Source organism: Melozone crissalis, unplaced genomic scaffold, assembly GCF_028551555.1.
Source record: "Melozone crissalis strain CALT ecotype California unplaced genomic scaffold, PUWL_Pcris_2 ptg000090l_1, whole genome shotgun sequence".
In the NCBI taxonomy this organism is placed as follows: domain Eukaryota; kingdom Metazoa; phylum Chordata; class Aves; order Passeriformes; family Passerellidae; genus Melozone; species Melozone crissalis.
The window spans coordinates 6,296,322-6,311,196 of NW_026535867.1; the positions used below are offsets into that span (position 1 = coordinate 6,296,322).

General features: G+C 39.9%; 1 protein-coding gene across 2 annotated transcripts in view; it reads left to right on the plus strand.

The window, feature by feature from the left end:
* Positions 1-14,875, plus strand: part of TAB3 (TGF-beta activated kinase 1 (MAP3K7) binding protein 3) — a 43,917-nt gene that overhangs the window by 22,806 nt on the left and 6,236 nt on the right. Inside the window, exons 1-6 of one of the 2 annotated variants that reach the window (XM_054291294.1) lie at positions 2,449-2,538; positions 2,727-2,914; positions 5,879-7,328; positions 10,378-10,538; positions 12,649-12,742; positions 14,294-14,377. In XM_054291294.1, the coding sequence (XP_054147269.1) occupies positions 2,813-2,914; positions 5,879-7,328; positions 10,378-10,538; positions 12,649-12,742; positions 14,294-14,377 (1,891 nt within the window). In that variant the 5' untranslated portion in view covers positions 2,449-2,538; positions 2,727-2,812. Of the gene's footprint in view, positions 1-2,448; positions 2,539-2,726; positions 2,915-5,878; positions 7,329-10,377; positions 10,539-12,648; positions 12,743-14,293; positions 14,378-14,875 lie in introns of those variants that run through there. The other variant, XM_054291293.1, reaches the window with a different exon arrangement.

The following is a 14,875-nucleotide window of genomic DNA, read 5'->3' on the forward strand; positions in this document are numbered from 1 at the left end:
GCAATTACAAGGCTGCTCATGTAAGACACCTCAGTGTGTCCCTTAGCCTGTGAATGCTGTGGAAGAAAGTCTTTGAAGGATTGCTTTCCTAGCGTGTTGTGGCTCAGCAGGAGTTCTTGTCTAAGCATCTCAGCTGTGCAGCCTTTGCTGTAAGCCCTTGGCTCTCTGAATAACTTGGTTCTCTGCCTGCCGTGTGCTGTGGAGCAGCATGGGAAGCGGGTATTGTACTGCAGCCAGTTCGTGCCTGCTTAGAGTGGAAAATGTGCAGCCAGTTGTAGTCAGGTCAAGTAGAATAAGCTGAACAAAATGCTGGACAATAGGTAGGACAAAAGGCTGGGCTTGTACATAATGACAATTGTAAATTTTGTGGTATTGGCTGGGGGGGGGGGAAAACCAACTAATTTCCACAGTAGTTTAGCAATGTAATCCAAGGACTTCAGGACGATTGTGTGTTTGTTCATACTCCCCAAGAATTTTGAGTCTCTTGTAGGCTTTTTAAGGCTATCTGTGTAAGTGTAAAGGCTGGAAGCTTCAACTCCTCAAAATAAAAATGGAACTTTGTTACTCATTGGGTTTAGAAGTTTGGTAAAATTCATAGTTGGCCAGTAACTGCCAATTACTTTGTGTTGTACCTCTGCTCACCACACACATTTGGGAAATGTTAGAAAACAAAAAGTTAACTTCTGTAATTTTAAAGCTGTAGTAGAAAAACACTGATTGTGTTGATGATGGATCTTCAGTCCACATGTTATGTTTACAGTCACCCATGTTATGTTTAAACTTTTATTTTAAGAGAGAAATGATGCAAAGGCTCTTGCTAGTGCAAATGAAATTTTTATAATTATTAACTTCTGTTTCAGATGCCATCATTCATTATTCCACAGAGGTTTTAACTGCAATTTATTCTGTTAGGGTACTCCTTCATTACTGCATTTCAGGCTTTGCCTCCTGGGATAAGGAGAGTTGTCTAGAAACACTTAGAGCTTGATTGCTGTCAAGTTTTCTTTGAGTATTCTTGTGATGCTCTGCCTTTCAAAGTATAATGTTTGTTCATCATTTCCAAAAAACAAAACAGGTTCATAAAAGATCCCCTATTGTGAGTGTAGACAGGAATTTTCTGCTGTAAGCTGCATTTCCTTTTTAAAAAGAGCATTCCTGCAGTGAACAGAAACGAGTTGTGATGTACATGTAAGTTTATTGTGATATTTCCTAAGTCACAGGAAGATAATTCACATACCTCACTGCTCTTTAGACTTGTCTCATTTATCTTGAAAAAGTGTGTGACGTGGCAGATGTGATAGTGGGTGCTGGAATAATGAGATGGGACAGAGGGACCCTTTCTGTGAGCACAGGTGGAGTTCAGTGAATGCTGATGGCAGCTGGGAGCTGTCCACATGCAGACCACACATCCTGGGCTGGATTTAGCTCCTGCTTTTTTTACCCCTAAAACTTTAACCAAAGATTTTTTTTTTTTTTACCCTAAACCTGACACTTTACTTTTCTTTGAAGATACATACTCTGTTTTCTTGCCTATGAAAATAAAGAAACTTTCAGAGGGAACTGTTGGAATTTTAGTGCCTAGAGGTATGTGTGCATTTTGTGGTCTGTTCTGCTGCTGGAGGCTGCTGGAAGTTGAACTAACAAATGAAAAGCTGACTGAGTACCTGTGCCATGTGCCACCCACAGTTGCACTGAGGTCAAGATAAGCATGATTTAAACTTGGGACTTTGGGTAGATAATATATTATTAAACACCAGCTCAGCTGGTATCTGATTTTCATTTTCTTTTTGAGCACAGCAGTGCATTCTCTGCAGTTAAGAATTCCACTGAGCAGTAGTGTTGGAAAGGCTTTTGAAGCTTAGCAGTGATAGATGTGTAACAGGGGCTGTGTCATGCAGCTCCTCACACAAAGTTTTTGTGAATCTTTGCTTAGACACTAGCTGCCTTTTGGTTACTGCTGTGATCATGAGCCACGAGCACAAAAAGCGTTTGTTGACTCAGACTGTATTTGCCTTCCAGTCGTCCTTGGGTATTGAAGTTCAGGTAGGATATTTGTGTTGTTGAATACAAGAATTTTGACACAGAAGGAGGTTTAGGGGATTTTGTTTGCTTTGGTTTTTGTCACTCATTATGTTAGTATGAATGTAACAGATACTTCACAAAAATCTTAGGTAGATGCTTCTCTAATCCTCCAAAGGGCTCTTAAAATTCTGTTTAATTCTTGTTCAGTTTCCCACAAATTACTTCTGACTTTTTGGATTTGTAGTGATGTAAAGACAAAAGAGTCTGAACCCTGTTAATAGAGTAGCTACTTTGTTTTCCAGCCTATTATTTCTAGCATGTTGTAAATAAGACATGTGTAATTGGTAATAACTTCATTCTTTCTGCAAACTGTTCAGAATTTCACTGGGAGTAAATATATAACAGTTCTATTTTATGCAAGTCACAATAATTAAAGTCACACATGGTGCTACAGTGGGACTGAGTAAAGACCTGAACTAGCACATTGCAGTGCAGTGCCCTATAGACATACCTGTGGTATGTTAAGTGTTTTAATATTACTATTTGAGATTATTCATTTATTATTTATGATTATTCCCACCCCCTTGTGTTTAAGCCGTTATCTCTCTTGGTAGTTAAAAAGCATTACAGTAGTTTTTCTACACAAGCAGTTTGGGAAGGACAAAAAATTGTGATGGCTTAAATGATTGTTTTCTTTCTTACAGAAAATGCCAGAAGCCTCAGAAGACCACAATCACTGGAAGGCCTGTTGACTTCCATTCCCTGGTGATCTGAACATCCTCCATCTGGCATGGCGCAGGGCAGCCAGCAGCTCGACGTGCAGGTACTCCACGACCTCCGGCAGCGCTTCCCTGAGATACCTGAGGGGGTGGTGTCTCAGTGCATGCTCCAGGTATGGTGGACACTCTGTGTGGTTTATTTTGGCACAAGATATGAGTTCAGCATGGAAACCCTTTTTAGTAGTACGTGTGGAGCGTAGATTTTCATTCTCCTGGTTTTATTTTAAAAGGTTGGAAGACTCCACTACTTACATTTCTGTCTTGTCTTTTAGGTACAAAAATTCTGTCAGTATTCACTTAGGTTTGTGGAGGTTATTTTGCACTCATGTTTTTTCATTGTGTGTGTGACCTGTGACTGTATGCATAGGGATAACAAAGAAAGTGGCTTATGGGATGTTAGTTGCTGACAGCTGCATAAATAACATGTATACTGGAGTAGGTTTCAGTAAACAGTCACTCATCCTTCCAGGATAAGGAGCTGGACTTAGCTAGCAATCTGACAGTTTTCACCCTTCATGGTATATTTTTCTCATGGCTCTCCAGAGGTCTAGTTGTACTTCTCTCTTTCTAGGTAAGGTGGTGATTTGTCTCTCTGCACTCCTTTTCCTTTCCATTTCATCTTTCCACCTTCATCTCAAATCAGAAATTAGAAGTGATAATAAGTTACCACATGTAATGAGTAGTGGTCACCTGGGAATACCTTCAGTTAATGGGAGGAATCAGGAATGGAATAGAAACATGCAAGATCTGGTTTGGTCTTGTGTGGCCATGGCTGAGGTTGGAAAGCTGGACTTGCATCCTGCCTGTCCCTGGCAGATGAATAGGTATACTCAGAACAGGGATTGTAATTTTTGCGTTTTGTCTTCTAAACCATACAAATAAAAATTAATTGCTTTCAGACAAAAGTAAAGCAGGGGAAGTCCTTCAGTTTAAAGCTTTACTTATCCTGACAGACATATCTTCTGTACTGTTAAGTACACAAACCTTTTGATGAACTGTGTTTGTCATAGACATTTTTAAACTGATAAAATTAAAGAACCCATAATGCTGCAGAAGCATATGGTGCTCTGTCTCTATTATATGGCATGATGGATAGCTAGTTAACTTTGCACAGCAAATACTTGTTATGTTTTAAAGTATAGATTTTGTTTCCAAACCCGCTTCATGTTTTAAAGATGTGGGAGCTGTTTTCCAATAATCATGTGCAATAAATGCTCTAGATTTAAATCAGTTTGGAGTTTTAGACCTGTCAAAAATTGAGGGTCCTTTGAAATGACAATACATACATACCCTGATAAAATCAGATCAGAGCCTGTCCTGTGTATGTTCTCTTTATCTGCACCCTGACCAAGTGACCTAAGGAAACTGAAGGCTCTGTTCAAGAAGTTCTGTTTAGATGGCAAGTGGCTGATGGTAGTGGCTCACTTTTCTGTGACTGCTGCCTTGGCATTGTGGTGCTGGTTGTTATTACAAGGTCTGGTTCCCACATACTCCGGTCTTAAAATTTTTAGTGCTGTGCCCAGTGATCAATGATGTCTAGAAGGAGAGCTCAGCATGAAGGGAGGTTGTCAGGGAGAAGAGTCTGTAGAGTGAGAGCTGTTCCTATTTAAGTGCTGCACTCTTCTGTCATGTTTAGTAGTAACTCTTCAAATGAGAAGATACAGAATATGTGAGTTCATCTGATAGTGAAATCATAAAATTTTGGGAAAATCATCTTCACTCTGGTATTAAGACTGATTAGGTATAGTCCATGAGAAAAGAAATGTAATATGACTTTTCAGCCAGTGGCTATTGAAAATTGTATTGCAAGGCAGCATGTGTACATATGTAATATATGCATACAAATTTATATAGTAATAGTGATTAAAATAGAAGTGCAGTCATTATTAACGTCCATTCCTTAGAATGGTAATTTTAGCACACTGAGGAAGGCAGGGGTGTATGTGCATATATAAAGATGTACACGCTTGCTGTGGGAGGAGGTGCTCTCTGTCACAGAAGTACCAGTCTTGGGTCATGTCTAACAAAGTTAGGGTGCTAAAGGCCAATTTTATTTGAACTTAAAGTCAAATTTGTTTTCTTTAGCTACTATGTAAATTAAAATCTGAACCACAGCTGATAGAGGCTGTTACATGATAAAGTGGGGAGAAAAATAAATCCACCATCTGGAACACTTTCTTGTGATTTTACTCATTTGGAAAAGCTATCATTTATGTTGTTCTTTTAACAGACTACATTAAGCTAAAATTAGTGCAGAGGGCAAGAAGGGAAACGGAATTCCCCATGATATTTCTCATTTGATTCATAATTTATTGTCTGTATAGTTTCAGCTACCAGCACCACAGAACAAATCAAACATCTAAAAGGGTTTTTTGGTTTCTCACTGATGTATGAATAAACCCTTTTGAGCCTAAAGCTTGAAGTTCTTAAAGGCAGTTTAAATTTGGTTGGAATGGTAATGTTCTTTATGGAATCCCTGGGACTTCTTCAACCAATATTTTGACTTCATTGTTAAGGTATTAAATACTGTTCTGCCAATAAAAGCTGGTTTAAAATGTTGGGGTTTTGAACTTCTGGGTGAAGAGAAATAGTCAGGTAAACAGTAAACTGAAAGTGAAAGCAGTAAACACTCAGAGAAACATTGGAATGTTATCTGCATTTTTGTTTTGCTTTTTTAGAGTTTGCAATTTTGATCTAGTTTATTTTGATTTGTGTTGTTACTAGAAGTAGTTAATTGTACAGACTTGTTCCTTGAAGAGCATGCAGAGAGGTGTAACCATTGCTTTCCCAAAACTGGACTTGTTTTTTTTTTTGATGTGTCATAGTGTAACTAGTGTTACCAGAGCATTTTGCAGCTGCAATGTGAGCTATGTATTACTCTCATACCACGTAGCAAGTATCATCTTTATTTCACAATACCTGTGTATGAAATGTTCCCCCTAGCTGTGTCCAGGCTGGGCCTGGTTGTGGCCTCAGCTGAGTGTTGAACACAGAGTGCTGGCTCTTTCTGTGCTCTGTGACAGTAATAGGTGTCTGTGACAGTAGTGACAGTAATAGGTGTCTGTTCTTGCTCATAGAACAACAACAACCTCGATGCCTGTTGTCGAGCCCTCGCACAGGAGAGCAGCAAGTATTTGTATATGGAGTACCACAGCCCTGATGACACCAGAATGAACAGAAATAGCCTTTTGCACATTAATCTGGGTATTCATCCTCATAGCAGCTACCATGCGGGGGATGGAGCTCAGCTGAATGGTGGCCGTACGCTGGTGCACAGCTCCAGCGATGGACACATTGACCCGCAGCGCACGGCAGGTAAACAGCTCATTTGCTTAGTCCAGGAACCACATTCTGCTCCCGCCGTCGTGGCAGCTTCTCCTAGTTACAATCCATTTTTTGTGAATGACCAGAATAGAAATGCAGCTACTCCTCCTCCACAGCCACCTCCACAGCCATCTTCCATACAACCAGGAATGAACACGTCTGCTATGCAAGGCCCTCCCACGTATATGCACATACCTCGGTACAGTACAAATCCCATTACTGTTACAGTATCACAAAACCTCCCCTCTGGACAGAGTGTACCCAGAGCTCTACAAATTCTTCCACAGATTCCAAGCAATCTTTATGGGACTCCTGGCTCTATTTATATTAGACAAACATCTCAAAGTTCTTCAGGACGACAGACTCCTCAGAATACACAGTGGCATTCGTCGCCACAGGGCCCAGTTCCACATTATACTCCTCGTCCTCTACCTGTATATCCACATCAACAGAACTACCAACCTTCTCAGTATTCTCCAAAACAGCCCCAGATCCCTCAGTCGGCTTTTCGATCTCCGCCCGCATCCCAGTGTCCCTCTCCCTTCGGCTCTCCACAGCACCAAGTTCAACCTCCTCAGTTGAGTCACCAGAGTTCACATGTTTTCATGCCTCCTAGTCCTTCCACTGTCCCACCCCATCCATATCAGCAAGCATCCCAGACTTTTCAAAAACAAGGTGGTCACTCTGTATCGTACCTTCCTCCTTTTGCTGGACCTAGTTTATCCAAAGGTTCCATGAATAAAATAGAAATTACAGTTGAGCCACCGCAAAGGCCCGGGACTGCAATGAACAGAAGCCCTTCACCTATAAGTAATCAACCATCTCAACGAAACCAGCACCCACTGTATGCAGCCACTACTCCTCCTTCAAGCTCTCCATCCAGAGGTATGTCAGGACAACCCAAACCTCCATTTAGTGTTAATCCAGTATATATTACCTACACTCAACCAGCTGGACCTGCAGGTGCACCAACACAGTCTCCTCGGGTAATGGTGTCTCAGCCAAACCCAACCATTTTTAAAATCACAGTAGGTCGAGCACCGACTGAGAATCTTTTAAATTTAGTGGACCAAGAAGAGCGTTCTGCAGCACCAGAACCTATTCAGCCTATTTCTGTAATCCCAGGATCTGGAGGAGAAAAAGGAAGCCATAAGTACCAGAGAAGTTCTAGTTCTGGATCAGACGACTATGCTTACACTCAAGGTAAATGTTTCACCCTGCAAATTGTGGTTGTTGTACAATGCATTTTCAGTTTGATTTTGCTGCTTAGTGAGAATTTTTGAACCTGTACAGAAAAAATAGAAACTGTGTCAAAAATCAGACAGTTTTTTTCTGATTTTTTTAAATACTGGCAATTTCACTCTAATACATAAAGAATTTCTAAGGGTCCTAACGTTGCTGTTCTTTCATGTTATGGGACTTTCTTAAAACACTGCAGTTAACAATGATAAGTAGTTTGTTCATGTACTGTGTGTCAGTTTTGTCAATTCTGCATTGAAGAACTGGGTCATAAATTTACATGTGGATTTTTATAATGTTTTGTATTTGTTCTATATTCAAGTGTTTTAGAACACCTGGCTTCTGCATTTGGTTTAGATTGAAGAATATTAAGTCAAAGAGAAGAGAGAGAGATAAAATGCAGCTAAAAACCTTTGTGAATACAAATTTTTTTTAAAGGTAATAAAATAATTATTTTGAAGAACTTAAATCAAAAGTTCACTTTGTCCACTTAGAGTTTTCAAAGAGGAAGAAGAGATTGGCAGATAAATTTTAGGATGTATGTTCTGCACAGGGATAAAACATAGTTTTGATATATAAATGAAGAATTTGGTAATTCAGTAAAGAAAAAAAATACGAAGTTAACCCTAACCTGAAAACTACTTTTCTTGGAGTCATCTTCTGTGTAGATTTGAAACATTTAAAATTGTGCAAGTGAATCAATCTGCCAACATTCAAACCAGTGATTTGGATAATGACAGAATGATAACCTGCAACAGGTATTTTCTGGATTTGTGTTTGGAAAGAAGAGTCTATTCCTCTCTTGTTCCTTCTAGCCTTTGTTTTACTTCAGAGAGCTGAAGTGAGAGCTTACAGTTCTTCTCTGTAGTTCTTGATTTCTTTCTACACCTACTGCCTTTTGAGCTCTTCTAGCTCATCAACAAAGCTGTTTTGTACCTCGTAGACCCAATTAGAAGTTCTGTAGACCCAATTCTTCAGTAAAAATGAATGCCAGTAGGTCTGTAACTGAGGTCTTGTGCTTTGGTAGTGTTGCTATTACAGTTTCAGTAGAGGTCGTCATTTATGTGAGAAAAATGCAAGTAGCTTCACATAGCTGTGAAAAACATGCTCTGAAATGTAAAACCTGGTTTTGCCTTTGTGCCTTCCGCTAGATTTGTGTCTCTGAAAAGCAAACCAAATAAAACCAATTAGTGTATGCTTTTTGGGGTGTTTGCATTTGTGGCAATACCTACCAGAGTTGTTTTTTTTTTTTTTTTTAATTGCTGCACTCTGAAGTCTTGATAGAAATAAATTGTAGAAGAATAAACATTTTATCTTTACTACCACAAAGAAGTCCTAGAAAAGAGTATGTTTAACAGCTTAATTTAGGGAACAAGTTTGTTTCATTTTTGCTGGAATGTGAGCCATTGTAAAAAGTGTAACCAGAAATTCATTCTAGTTTCTGTACTTTGCTTCTTTGTAATATGAGTCATATTTGATGAGTTGTACTAGAGTACAATGTGAAGCTCTGAAATGTAGTCAAACCATGTTAAGTTGAAGGAATCACACAGAGAGAGGGTTTGGTGACAATAGTGGAAAATCATCCAGTCTGATATCTGTACTTCTTAATTCTGCTTGCATGACTTATGCTTGCTACTTGAAAAAGTAGAGAACAGTTCTGTTAAATAATTCTGGTGCCTGTAGTGTAAAAACACCTGGTGTTATTCTTGGCTAGGCTCTTTGGTGTTTATTCGTTGGCCATGAATTGGTGAATCCATACAAAATCCAAATTACAGTGCTACATTTTTGTGTGGAATGCTGATATCTGCTTCTAACAGGTTGGGGTGTTCTTCTTTTGCAGTATGTTGTCATGGTGTTACTTATTTTTCTAATTCTTTTTAGCTCATATGTTAATATTCTTGGATAGTATGTGCTTTTCCTTTGCCTTTGTTGGATGGGATGAAGAAAAGGGCAAGTTCTGGCTGTGACTTTTCATGAAGTATCATTTTGCAGGTTCTACAGCTTCCTTGCTTTGAGCATTGTTACATGAGCAGCATGTTTGTCTGAATACCCACATCAAATGTCTTATTTTTCTCTGTCCTAGCAGACTTCAATCAGGTAAAACCAGCCTGATCAGAAAGGATTAAGCATCACACTGACTTGGCCAGCTTTGCACCATGATGAAATACTGAGAAATGCTCTTCTTTATGAAGCTGAATATTATCTTCTAGCTAGTCAAAATTCTTTTCTTTGATTCTCTGGGAGCCCAACAGCAGTTTGTGACTGAGAGTCATAAATGTCAGTACCATGATGAGGAAAATGAGGGAGTGACTCAACAGCAGAGAGAAGTTGGAAAAATTGATCTATTATAAAATTAAGATGTGAAGCTCCTGAGCTGACTCAACTTTTTATTTTCTGGATTCTGTAGTTTATTTTGTTGAAGATCCATAGTTTTGCCTCTGAATCCTTAGGAACTTACAGTATTGAGGATTACAATATTTCCTGAAAAGCTAAAACTACTTAGAAGTTATACCACACTTTAAAATAGTAATGAAAAAAAAATTTAGGACTGACATTTGGGTAATGTCTCAGGGCTGGTGTGTCAGCTGCTGTTGAGCTGCAGGTATGAAGTGTGTGTTACCTCCTGATCTTACCTCTGGTATATTTTATTTTTTTTTTTGTCAGTAGAGTATTAGTATAACTAGGTTGCTGTTTCATCCTGAGAAGCTGTCTCCTTGTACGGGTGCCTTTGTATTTTTGAGACAAGAAAGACCAAATGCAAAAAAAGAAGCTTTGACCAAAATGGTAATAACAACTTCAAGTTACTGTACAAAATGTGGTTTTATTCTGGAAGAACTTTGTTCTAAATTGTAGTTCGTTTGGCATGAAAGCATCTTCACACTGATATTTGGCTGCATGTCTGTGATCACCTTTTTTTTTCCAGACGGGTCACTCATGAGTCTTACTCATAAGTTAAGAATCCAGTGTTCAGATTTTTATGTGCTAGTAACTATTTCTTTGTGTAAAACATTAGCCTTGCTGTTACATCAACGGGCAAGGATGGAGAGGTTAGCAAAGGAGCTGAAGCTTGAGAAGGAAGAGCTTGAACGCCTGAAGACTGAAGTCAATGGCATGGAGCATGATCTGATGCAGAGGCGGCTTCGGAGAGTCAGCTGTACAACTGCAATTCCCACAGTAAGCAAGTTGTTAGTATTTTAATTCAACATACACATTTCTTCTGTGTGTTTTGATGAAACTAAGGTACTGTTCAAAAATACTCCTGAATATAAAATCTTCAGTCTTTGGGGACACTTTAAGTACTTGACTTGTCATAAGCTAATTCTTGTAGTTGATGAAATGGGTATGTATGCAGTTTTCTTGGTGTTCCCAGCAAAACTCAAAAGGTTGTATGCATGTACTTTTGTGGACCACAAAACTGCATATACTTGGTTCCTTACCAACCAATAAAAGTATCTCCAAGTCTGTTCAATAAGCCTTAGCCATATAGAGCTTGGTGTCCATCCAGGAAGGTTTACCTTTTGTTTTTAAAAAGCTATTTTATTGTTTGAGTAGTTGTCTCTCATAGACAGTATTTCTCTTTTGGTATGTGCAGGATGTGCCAAATAACTTTTCAGTGTCAGTGTTGCCTGAAATAGTTGGAACTCTCCTTTTTACCTTGTTGATTCTTCTTATCTGTGTGACTTCCACCTGCAAGTGACTCTAGCCCAAACATGTGTGTGGCTCTGATAAGGGAATTCATCTGGCTGAAAAATAGCTTCCACTGTGTGTAGTTGTTAAGCAAATCAGCTCAGACTTACTGGCTGTATTGACACAAACAATACACACAGGTGTGGGCTGGAAGGCACAGAAGGACTGTTGGCTGCTTTGCTGTGGCTGTTCTATGTCTCACCTGTTTCAGGGCAGCATTTGGCACAGATGAACCTGGGAGAAGTTCAGAGGTGCTGAGTGTACCAGGATGAGGTTAGGAAAGCCAGAGACCAACTGGAGGTGAATCTGGCACAGGATTTCAAAGACCAAAAGAAGGGCTACTGTTACTGCCCAGGTGACAGCAGGAAGAGCAGTGAAAATGTGGGCTCAGCAAGTTGGGGGGGCATGGTTATGTAGGACATGGAAAAGGCTTGAGGTACTGAATGAACTTCTTAGTTCAGTCTTTACAGTCCATCAGGAATGCCAGGTCCCAGAGACCCTGGGAAAAGTGTGAAGCAAAGAAGGTACACCCTTAATGGAAGAGAGCCAGGTCAGGGAATGCTTAGGCAAAGCAGTCACACACGAGGCCATAATCCTGGATGAGATACCTGTGAGTGCTGAGGGAGCTGGCAGGTGTCATTGCAAGGCCACTCCAGGTAATCTTTGGTTCATTAATGGTGTTTGGGAAAGTTCCCAAAGGCTGGAGGAGAGCAAATATCACTGATGTGTGCCAGAAAGGGAGGACCCAGGCAACTAAGGTTGGTCAGCCTCACTTTGATCCTTGGTAAGGTGATTGAGAGCCAATGCTGCTGACCCTTTCCAGGCACATGAAGGACAAGAAAGTGGTCAGCAGCAGTCACATAGATTCACCAAGGGGAAGCCAAGCTTGGCCAATCTGGTAAACTTGTAGGATACAAAGTCCTAGATGATCTCCAGAGGTTCCTTGCAACCTTGAATGTTCTGTGATTATGTGACTGTGATGCTGGAATGTATCCTAGGATAAAATGTGTTAGTGATTGATGGTGCTAGTATTAAAAAAGCTTTCCATTCCAGGAACTTAGGGTTTCTCAATGATATGCAAATATATGCACTTAAATAACTGATTATGCTGTTAAAAATAATTGCAGTCCTTCATCATTGAATGATTTAAATATACTGAGCTTCTTGGAGCTCCTTGGGTTGATGGAAATGAATAAACTTTTAACCTCATTCAGTTATAAGCAAGTAATAGTTAATGTGGGCTGCAGTTTGTATTCTGTTTTTGATTATCTTGATGCAGACTCAGGTAGCAAGTCATCCACTTCTACAGAATTTAGTAACGTGTGTGGTTTTATAAACTTGAGCTCAGCTATGTCACCTTACTGATGAATTTTAATATTAAGTAACTTGTCTGTTTTCCTCCTCACATACCAATAGAAGAATGTTTTTTGAGGGCAAGTGAGTTAGGAATAGTAGGCCAGACACTTGGACTTCTTTCAGGGCCTTATCTATACTCAGTTTTTAGTAAAGCTGTTAACAAAGACATAGCAATGTTATTTCTATTTCAAATAAGATGCTGACTTTCCCACAATTACTATTTTGGGATGTTTCTTTCTAGCCTGAGGAAATGACCAGATTGAGGAGCCTCAACAGACAACTCCAGATAAATGTTGACTGTACACTGAAAGAAGTTGATCTCCTTCAATCTAGAGGTATTGAATTGATACTTTTAAAGAAACATCATTTGGATATGGTCACAAACATGAGTCTGCTGGAGGTTAGGAAGGCTCTGCAGGGCCTCTGGACAGGTTGGACCAATGGGGTGAGGTCAATTTTATGAGGTTCAAAAAGTGTCACAACAACCCCAGGCAGAGCTACAGGCTTGGGACAGAGTGGCTGGAAAGGTGCCTGGAGGAAAAGGAGCTGGGGATGTTGGTCAGCAGCAGCTGGACATGATCCAGGTGTGCCCAGGGGCCAGGGAGGCCAATGGCACCTGGCCTGGATCAGCAATAGTGTGGCAGCAGGACCAGGGCAGGGATTGTCCCCTGTGCTCGGCACTGGTGAGGCCACACCTCAAATCCTGTGTCCAGTTTTGGGCCTCTCACTGCAGGAAAGGCATTGAGGGGCTGGAGTGAGTGCAGAGAAGGGCAGCAGAGCTGGGGAAGGGTCTGGAGAGTCATAGGAGAAATGGCTGAGGCAGCTGTGAGTGCTTAGCCTGGAGAAAAGGAGGCTCGGGGGGACCTCATTGCTCTTTACAATAATGTGAAGGGAGGCTGTGGTGAGGTGGAGTCTCTTCTCCCAGGTAACAAGTGACAGATGAGAGGAAACAGCCTCAAGTTGCACCAGAGCAGGTTTAGATTGAATATTAGGGAAAATGTCTCCAGGGCAAGAGTTGGCAAGCATTGGAACAGGCTGCCTAGGGAAGTGGTGGAGTTGCCATATCTGGAGGTATTTAAAAAACCTACAGATGCAGCTCCTGGGGACATGGGTTGGTGATGGACTTGGCAGTGCTGGGGTAGAAGTTGGACTCAATGGTCTTTGAGGTCTTCTCCAACCTAAATGATCCTATGGTTCTAATATGCCATGTGCTTAAATGTGAATATTTGGAGTTTTTAGAGTTCAATTTATATTAGCAGTGACACCTCTAAAAGAAGGTGGGTGTTTTTTCAGTAGCAACCTAATAAACTTGGCTTGCTAATACTTCTGTTGGCCAAGTTAAATTTCATTAGCAACAAAGTGGTGACATAAAATGACTTTGCCAAGAGCATATTAACAAAAATTACTCCTTTATGAAGATCCTTCACTTACAATTGTAACTTCTTGCTGACAAAGGCTGTGGCCAAATAATACAGAACTGAACAATGAGTTGCAACCAAGAGGCTGACAAACAGAAATTTGCTAGGGTTTTTAAAAGTCTTTTTTTAACAGAAACTTGTCTTAAATAGAATCAGGATTAGGAGTAGATTAGGATATGCACAGTCCTTTTTTATCAAGGAAGTATCCTGTAGGAAGATGTACATTTCACATGTTTTCATGGCAATGCAAAATGTTGAGCTGGAGTTGATTTTTCAGTATGGGATTGCCCTGCTAAAAATTACTGTGACTGACAGAAAACTAAAATTATATGATAAAACTTGTGAAAAAGCTAAGATATAATGTCATAATAAGATGATGTATAAAATAAGAAGCCTTTGGATGTTTATGTCACTGGCATAGGCATTTAAATAACCTTCACCTTACACTTTCTTTTTCTTTTCTGACAGGAAACTTTGATCCGAAGGCCACATGTAACTTCTATGATAACATAGAGCCCGGTCCTGTTGTGCCACCAAAGCCATATAAAAAAGGTAGGTCAACAAACAGGCATTATCACCAAATCTGCATTGAGTGAGGTTTTTTTCTTTTTCAACAATCCCTGTGGTGGCAGGAAGCAGCTCTAGTTATTTAACGTTTCTGTCTATAATTCAAACCAGAACATTTTTCTATAAGTGCAGTAATCCTGGCTACAACTTGTTTTCCTCAGGCAGACTATTGTGAATGAATGTTCTGTTAATACCACCTTGATTATAAAGTTATTCCCTACTAGAAAAAAGAGCTGAAATAGTTAGTGTGGAATCCTATGCTCTGATACAGAAAAAACAACAATCTTTTCCCTGAAAATGTTATGTGTGATAATATTTATAACATTGTGTCTGCTCTTGCTGTACCTAGCATGCACTGCACTTGTTAGTGAAAAGGAAGCAGCTCTTCTGAATCAGTAATCCTATGGTCTCCCTGACATTCCAGAGTTAGTAAATGAGTTCTGGTTGCTGATAACACTCCACAAAGGTTTCTGTAGGTGAATT